This window comes from Zingiber officinale, chromosome 1A (assembly GCF_018446385.1).
Source record: "Zingiber officinale cultivar Zhangliang chromosome 1A, Zo_v1.1, whole genome shotgun sequence".
In the NCBI taxonomy this organism is placed as follows: Eukaryota; Viridiplantae; Streptophyta; class Magnoliopsida; order Zingiberales; family Zingiberaceae; genus Zingiber; species Zingiber officinale.
In genome coordinates, this window is record NC_055987.1 from 156,465,446 (window position 1) to 156,474,414 (window position 8,969).

At 35.3% G+C, this 8,969-nt stretch overlaps 1 protein-coding gene across 1 annotated transcript; it reads right to left on the minus strand.

Annotated features, from left to right (window-relative positions):
* Window positions 1–7,640: 7,640 nt before the first annotated feature.
* Window positions 7,641–8,556, minus strand: LOC122011588 (disease resistance protein Pik-1-like). The gene is made up of 3 exons (XM_042567972.1): window positions 8,356–8,556; window positions 8,167–8,245; window positions 7,641–8,070 (listed from the first exon to the last, which is right to left on the minus strand). The coding sequence occupies exons 1-3, from the start codon at window positions 8,362–8,364 to the stop codon at window positions 7,799–7,801; spliced, it is 360 nt and encodes a 119-aa protein (XP_042423906.1). The 5' UTR covers window positions 8,365–8,556; the 3' UTR covers window positions 7,641–7,798.
* Between the last annotated feature and the right edge of the window lie 413 nt (window positions 8,557–8,969).

Below are 8,969 nucleotides of genomic sequence, written 5' to 3' on the forward strand. Positions count from 1 at the left end.
TCTAAGTCCAAGAGTAGTACCACTCAACCTTATTATCATGTCGGACTAAGTCCACCTGCAGGGTTTAACATGACAATCTTTATGAGCTCCTCTTGAAGACATTATCAACCTAGTATCACTAGGACATAGTTTCCTTCTATAATCAACAACACACACTATGAGTGATACCATTTCCCAATTTATCGGGTTTATTGATTCATCGAACTAAATCTCACCCATTGATAAATTAAAGAAATAAATATCAAACATATGTGCTTGTTATTATATTAGGATTAAGAGCACACACTTCCATAATAACTGAGGTCTTTGTTCCTTTATAAAGTCAGTATAAAAGGAACGACCTCAAATGGTCCTACTCAATACACTCTGAGTGTACTAGTGTAATTATATAGTTAAGATAAACTAATACCTAATTACACTACGACCTTCTAATGGTTTGTTCCTTTCCATTCTGGTCGTGAGATACTGTTTATAATTTATAAGGTACTGATAACATCATCTTCTGTATGTGACACCACATACTATGTTATCTACAATATAAATTAAATGAACAACTACAAATAAATGTAGATAATTAGACCAAATGTGATTCTTTATGAATGTTTACAAAGCTTAGGCTTTCAGTATACACTCCAACAGTAACCAAGTAACTCATGTGTATCTTCTTTTAGTTTATTATCTTGTAAATTGTATGCAAGTGTTAGTTTAAGAAGTCAGAGAAGGGTTTGTTTTTTATTTTTGCAGGGCTATTCAACCCCCCCTTCTAGCCGACCCAACGATCCCCAACAAATGGTGTCAGGGCAAGGATGCCTCCGGAGGACTAACCGCCGACTGAAGCAACGAGATGGCCGGATATAACATCTACCAACCAACGTTCGAGGGGGAGTTTGCTTTTTGGAAGCGATGAATGCAGGTTTATTTTAAAACTGACTTTAATATGTGTCTAACAATGAAATATGGTTTTGAAGTGCCCAAAAGCAAAGAAGGAGAAGAACTTGAGGAACATCAATGAACTGACAAGCAACGTAATGATGTTATGGCAAATGGTAAGGTTGAGTCCAGCCTTTTGAGCGTACTACCTGCCAAGGATCTCAACAGAGTCAGAAAATACAAAAGTGCAAAAGAACTTTGGAAAAAGTTCTTGAAGCTCTACGAAGAACCAGTTGAAGTTGAATCCAATTCCACGATGGACCCCAAGTCATCGTCACAAGAGCCCGAGATCAAGGAAATTGCCGGAACATCTCTAACAACCGAATTCCATCTCGAGGACACAGAAAACTCATCCCAGATGAACATCGATGATGGGGGAGAGTCTTCAGAAGAAAACAACTCAACAGAGGGAGAATCAACAACCGACAAGGTAAGTCAGGTATGGTCTCCGTCTCCTGATCAATTGACTAATTCAATCAAAACATTGTTGAAAGATTTTTGCGAAGGAAAAGTTATATTGTCGAAAAAAAAAATTTTAATTAGAAATTATATTGTCAAAAGATTTTTGCGAAGTAGAAGTTATATTGTTAAAACATTTTTTTCGAATAAGAAATTATATTGTCAAAAATTTTTTGCGAAGTAGAAGTTATATTGTCAAAAGATTTTTTTCGAATCAGAAATTATATTGTCGAAATATTTTTGCAAATTAGAAATCATATTTTTGAAAATTTTTTGTGAATTAAAACTGTAAAAGCTATTAACAAAGAATAGTGAGTTAAAAGAAACCCAAGTAACAGTTTGGCGATTAACGGATTTTGACAAACTAAAAATAGAAAATAACATGTTAAAGGAACAAATACAGAATTTTAAATTTTCTGTAAGTTCAAAAGTCTTTGCTTTAAATTTGAGAAATTATAATAAACTAAAATGGAAATTTAAGTATCACAATGAAAATAATTGACAATAACTTAAAATTTTCTTGCATTCAAAAGTATGCTAGTATTATTCTTTTCACAATTTTTTTACTACAAACAAAAATTCATTTAAGTTTATTCAATTGCTTTAAAGGCTTATCTCTATACAATTTGTTTAAATCTTGAAAATATATTTTCTTCTGTCAAAATACATGTTCTATTTTTCAGAAAATATTTCAAGATTTCAAAATTGACTTAAGGCTTTCACTATCATTTTTTTAACTTATGTTTGAGATTAACAATTTTTTCAAGTCATTTTAACTTGATAAATTCAGAATTTAAATTCTCTTATTTGTCTTGAAAAATGTACCTTTAGATGTTTTAAGAAACCTTATTTTTTATGTGATCAAAGGGGGAGAAGAGAATATTAAGTCTAGGGGGAGGTAACTTTACAAATTTTTATCATTTTGCACTTTCATGCAAAATTTATTACCTTTAATTTATGTTGGTTAACCCTAACTTAACTTGGGTTGCTCACATCAAAAAGGGGGAGATTGTTGGAACCCCAAGGTTGTTTTGATGTGATCAAACAAGTTAAGTTAGGTCCTGTGGTGTTTTAACCCTGTGTCTAAGTATTCAGGAACTTAGGAGCACAGGACGTTGAGCGCATTGGAAGACGCAGCTAGCGAGAAGGATGACACGGGAGAGAGCCGATGGGCTCGGTGCGTCTGAGGGACGAGGCGTTGCGGAAAAGTACACCGGCGGACGAGAAGGAAGCGTGTGGAGTTTTTGAGGGACGAGAAGCTGGAGTGGAAGATTGCTCGGGGAGCAAGAGGCGCAGCTAGCAAGAAGGTCGACATGGGAGAGAGCCGACGGGCTCGGTGCATCCAAGGGACGAAGAGCTGCGTATGAGTATGCATGCTGGAGGATGAGAAGGAAGCACACGACGATTCTGGGAGACGATAAGCTGGAACGGAAGCCTGCTCGAGAAGGCCGGAAGTTGGATTCGGGTGAGCCCTATTCCGGATGGCCGAGATTACCCAAGCAAGCGGAGCCAGAGCGGAAGACCCGGACCGAGGCGAGCCGAACTGGAGCAGAGGACCCGGATAAAAAAAATTCAATTCTGTTGACTTTCTTGGTCCATGCACCTGGACCAGTCCGGGGCGCCCGGAACCCTTCCGGGCGCCTGGACCTGGATTTCATCCAGATCGCAGTCAAACGTGATCTATGAGAAAAGGGATAAAGTTTTATCCCCTCTTAGACACCTGGAACCTTTCTAGGTGTCCCGACCAATGCTATAAATATAACCTTTGTCTAAGAAGCTCAATAAGACAAGCAATTCTAATTACAACACTTTTATGCTTTCATTGTTAGTTTAACTTCTTATTTTTTGAACTTGAATACTGTAAGAGGTTTATCCGCCCGAAAGGAGATATCTATTGCCCTTCATTCTCCTTGGATTAACAACCTCCCCGGTTGTAACCAAGTAAACTCCTGTGTCTCTTCTTTTAGTTTATTATCTTTTAAATTATATGAAAGTGTTAGTTTAAGAAGTCCGAGAAGGGTTTGCTTTTTTATTTTTGGCTATTCGACCCCCCCTCCCCTTTAGCCGACCCAACGACGATCCCCAACAGATATATCATATTTCAGTGATCAAGTAGATATTAGTTCTCTTGAGCCTGATCCGGCATTACGTACTCCGATATGAAAATATCCTATTAATCAAAGGAATGAAATCAGACGAGCTTATATTAAGATGGGACCATATCAACCTATTAAAAATGAGTATCCACTGACCAAATTCGGAAGTCAAAATCCATGATTTAAGAGTCATTGGTTTAAAAAGTTTACTTGGTTAAAGTACTCTCCTTCAAAAGATGTTGCATTTTGCTTTCCATGCTTCTTGTTTGAACATGAGCATCCTCGTAATTCTGCATTTACAACGGATGGATTCAAATATTGGAAGCGAGTTAATGATGGGGATAGATGTGCATTTTTGATGCATATAGGATGCAATACTTCACCACATAATAATGCGGTGGAATATCTTGATAATTTGATGAATATACCTCGTCATATTGACAAAGTGATGAATGCACAATCTTTAGAAAAAATGCAGAAGAACAGATTGCAGCTTACAACAACTATTGAAAGCATTTGATGACTCACTTTACAAGCATGTGTATTTAGAGGGCATAATGAGTCTCCATCTTCTAATAATCATGGAAATTTTATTGAGATTATAAAATTTATAGGAAAAATGAATGAGTACTGGGAGCATTGTCTTAGAGAAAGCTCCAAAAAATTCAAAGTATACTTCACCGGATATTCAGAAATATATCTTAAATATTCTTACCAACCAAGTGAGAACCAAGATTCGTAAAGAAATTGAGGATGCGAAATTTTGCATTTTAGTTGATGACGCGAGAGATACATTTAACAAGAAGCAGATGGCTATTGTATTGAGATTTGTGGATATTGATGGTTTTTTACAAGAGCAGTTTTCGCCATTGTACATGTAACTGATACAACTGTTGCAACACTTAAGAAAGAAATATCTGATGCACATGGTCTTCATGACTTGCATATTCACAATATATGGGGACAATGATATGATGGTGCTAGCAATATATGTGGTTCTTGGAATGAATTACAAGCTCTTTTCTTAAAAGATTGTTCATGTGCATATTATGTATATTGTTTTGCTCATCGACTTCAACTAGCATTAATTGCAGCTGCTTAAAAAGAAGTATCCATTTGGTTATTCTTTTCAAAATTGAATTCAATTTGTAATCTCATTAATGCGTCTCCTAAACGTCATGCTGAGTTACATTCTGCTCAAAGAATTGAAGTTGCACATATGATAGCTACTGGTGAATGTGATACCGGTAGAGGATGTAATCAAATTAGCAATTTACTACGACCTGGAAAGACTTGTTGGAGTTCTAATTTTGACTCAATTTGTTGCATGATTAATATGTATAGCTCTGTGATTACCGTATTTGAAAAGATGGTGGTTGATGAGTCTTCTAACTCCATCCGTTGTGAAGCTAGTGGTTTGTTGATTGTAATGAAGTCTTTTGATTTCATATTCATATTACACTTGATGCAAAAGATAATAAGGATAACAAATCTACTTTGTAGAGCATTGCAAGAAAAATCTCTAGATATTTTAAATGCAATGGACTATGTTTCAACTACTAAAATTTTGCTTCATACTTTGAGAGAAGAATGTTTTGTTATTCTACTTAGTTATGTGAAAGAAGTTTGTGCCAAATATGATATTGAAATACCTCATATGGAAGCTCGTTATAAATCTACTACAAGTCGTTCTTGTCAACAAAATGACTCAATTACAGTTGAACACCACTATCAATTTGATGTATTTGTTGCTGCAATATATTTTCAAATTGAAGAACTTAATAATAGATTCAAAGATATATGAGCAGCCAAACTTCTTAAACTTAGTTGTGCTTTGGAATCTAAAGAAAATTTTAAGCTTCTTAATGTTAATCACATTTATCGACTAGCTGAGAAATTCTATCCTCTTGATTTTGATGCACAAGATTTGCACCACTTGAGAATGCAATTGGATTATTATAAGTTTGATGTTATTGGCCATGAAAGATTTCAAAATTTATCCTCTATTTCTTAATTATGTCGAAGATTAGTTGAAACAAATAAGTCGGGAACCTATAATTTGATTGACAGGTTATTTTTTTTCTCATTTGTTATAGTTTATATATTATAATTATATCATTTACTCGTGTATAAATCTAATATAATTTTTTAATTGACGAGTTAATTATCCGTATTTTAACTCTTCCCGTTTCTATGGCAACAATGGAACGAGCATTTTCACCTATGAAACTTGTTAAAACAACATTTCGTAACAAGAAGGAAGAAGAGTTTTTAGCAGATTCTATGGTCATCTATATTGAACGGGAGTTAGTTGAAAAATTGATAAAGATATAATAGTTAATGAGTTTGATTCTAAGAAGAATCGAAAAGCACAATTTCAATAGTATTTTTGTTTATGCTTTAATTTTGAATGGATTGAACATTAAATACTATTGTTCTATAATTTTAAAAAATTAATAATCATTTTTTATTTATATTTTTGAATTAATTAATTTATTATATTTTGACGATCAACCCCAAATCAATTTAAACTCTAGCTACACCCCCAGCTCACGTAGCAGCCCTCTTCTTCCTCATCACCTTCGTTAGATTCACCGAGTCGACTCCATCTCCCACCACAACAATCTTATCATCTTCCAGCTTGACCGATACAACGCCTGCATGCATGCAGCAAACCAGGCTTGATCAATTACAACGTACGAATTGAGAAGCAGAGCAAACAAGAGGAAATTGATTACAAGTACGCACCACGCATGCTGACAGCAGTTCGGAGAGCCGTGGCCCGCCTCTTATCATCTGCCATCGACAGCCTCAACACCATCTTTTGCTGAAAAAAGTAAATATATCATGCAGTAACGAACTAAACCGAGAAGAGAAGAGATCAGAGAAGAAGAAGTAGAATCTGCTCTTTAACTTCTTGAGTTAAGTGATTAATTGATGCGGAATATCCTGACGTGGATTGTGTGCGTCTGATGATTCTAAAGTTTCGCAACTACTCTCTATTTTTTATAAGCAAGACAGAAGACTGAGTAAATGTCAATGTGCTGGTTTACACCACTCGTTCCTTCGAATGCAAGGACATCTAGAAAGAAAATATATTCAGTAGTATTTTAGTTAATTTTGTTTGCTATATATCTATGATAATCATATAAAAATACAACATACTATAATTATTTTATTATAGTTTAATTTGACGAAAACACAATCCAAGTCTGCGTAGACTACAGAAACCAACAAACTCTTTGCGTTTGCAAATTGCAATTAAGTAGGATTGAAAAAGAAAAGTCTTTAATTAAAAAGGGATTCGGACAATTTGCAGGATTGACAAGAGGAAGCTATTAAACCACGCGGTTTTAATTTGGACCCGGTTGTCATCAAACCGGTCTGGTTTTCTCTACGTACGGATGGAAATATATATATTATTATTATTTTTCATGGATATCTATATTTATATTTTTAATTCTCTCCTAATTCGGCCAAGTTTCTAAGACTGACTGTGTTGTCCGACCTTTGAAGGCCAAACCAACATCGACTATTGATTTAGTGACCTAATTGAGCCTACAATACTCTCCTAATTCGACCAATTTTACACTATTAAGCCCAATTAAAAGGGCTGCTATATGCAGCTAGCGCCTACTTAACAGCTCTTTTGTGCTTTACTATCGCGACGCATTGCTCCAAGGGAGTGTCCATCAGGTTTGTTAGATCAAACTATCCCATTTTAGGGCATCCCTACAGAAATACAATGATATTTATCAAGGTGATACCTCTCCGCCTAACTCTTTCCTCTGTGCTGATCCGATTTTTAAGGATGAGCCAGGTTTGAAAACCTAAATTTTGTTAGATACAAAAGAGTGAGAGCATCCCTGTCAGGACGAATCATTGATACTGGTTCCGAAAAGATTATTATACATGTATAGCTAGGTAATCATTGGTATATTGTTAAAGAAAGAAAGGACAATACTGTATAATATGATCTCCCATATATATATATATATATATCCAATTCTCATTCACTGAAGTTTAGTGTGTTGGTATTTAAGATTAGATTGCACTAATTTCTCAAATGGTATTGAATTAAGTCAGATTCATTATCAAGACAAAAGCTGAAATACCATGCTATTTACTTTTAATTGAAGTGAGTTCATTTTGCACCTTCCACGTAACAACCGAACAAATCTATGAAACAATTAAAGAGCATATTAATTATTCTGCCACATCTGATATCAGCAATTCTATATATAATTGTATAATTGAATTGATCCACAAATATATACTACTATATATAATTAAGGTTCTACGGCCTTTAAACTCTAGAGTATGATGCAACCTGATCCTCGGGACCATGGCTCCTCCGGAATGGAGTAAACATATTGGGGCACGAAACTGACATGATTGGGCCAACTAACTACTGCTTCCACTTTCGTGTTTTCTTCCTTTTTCTCCTCTTCCTGCTCCTCTGCCACGCTGAGGAGCTCCACGTAGCTGCCCATCTTCTTCCTCATCACCTTCGTTAGATTCACTGAGTCGACTCCATCTCCCACCACTATAATCTTATCGTCTTCCAGCTTCACCGATACAACGCCTGCATGTATGCAGCAAACAAGGCATGATCAATTACAACGTAAGAATCGAGAAGCAGAGCAAAGAAAGAGGCTAGGAAGTGATTATAAGTACGCACCATGGATGCTGACAGCAGTTCGGAGAGCCTTGGCACGCTTCTTGGCGTCTGCCATCGACAACCTCATCACCATCTTTTGCTGAAAGAAGTTACAGAGACTCAATCATGCAGTAACGCTAAACCGAGAAGAGAAGGAGATCAGATTATCAGAAACTAACTATTCCTAATACAGAGCTGCAGTGTGCTCACCTGAACCATCTTGAGATAGTTGAATCTGCTCTTGAACTTGATGAATTAAGTGAGGAATTGTTGCGGAATTTTCCTGTCGCGAATTGTGGGCGTCTGATGATTCTAAAGGCCCGCAACTACTCGCTACGTTTTTTATAAGCAAGACAGAGGACCGAGTAAATGTGAATGGGAGTGGTGCCAGGCCACACCACTGGTTCCTTTGAACGCAAGGTCCCACTTGTAGAACTATTATATAAAATTTATTTGAAGGTACATTTTATATATAATTATTATTTATTATAAATAAAATAAAGATATTTTAGCAATTATATGAAAACAATTGTATTTTAATTCATTTTTTCGTTAGTTTAAAATAATATAACTGCTATAACTAAATAAAAGTCACAGTTTATAACTGCATGTCATAATTAAATAGAAAATATATTAGCATCATCTGTTTTGCCAAAAAATAAAACATTTATTCACACAGCTTAAATAAAAGCACATTTTATCTTAAAAGAAAAATATTTTATCTCTTCAATAAAATGATAAAAAAATTCTGGGAATAATATTGTCAAAATTCATGCGGCACTTAATACAAACATCTGTGTGGCCTTAAATCTTCTCTGAAAGCA

Coding starts and splice junctions, on each gene's coding strand:
- LOC122011588 (XM_042567972.1), bottom strand. Junction 8,071..8,166: donor AACTGCTGTCAGCATCCATG/GTGCGTACTTAT, acceptor GCATACATGCAG/GCGTTGTATCGGTGAAGCTG.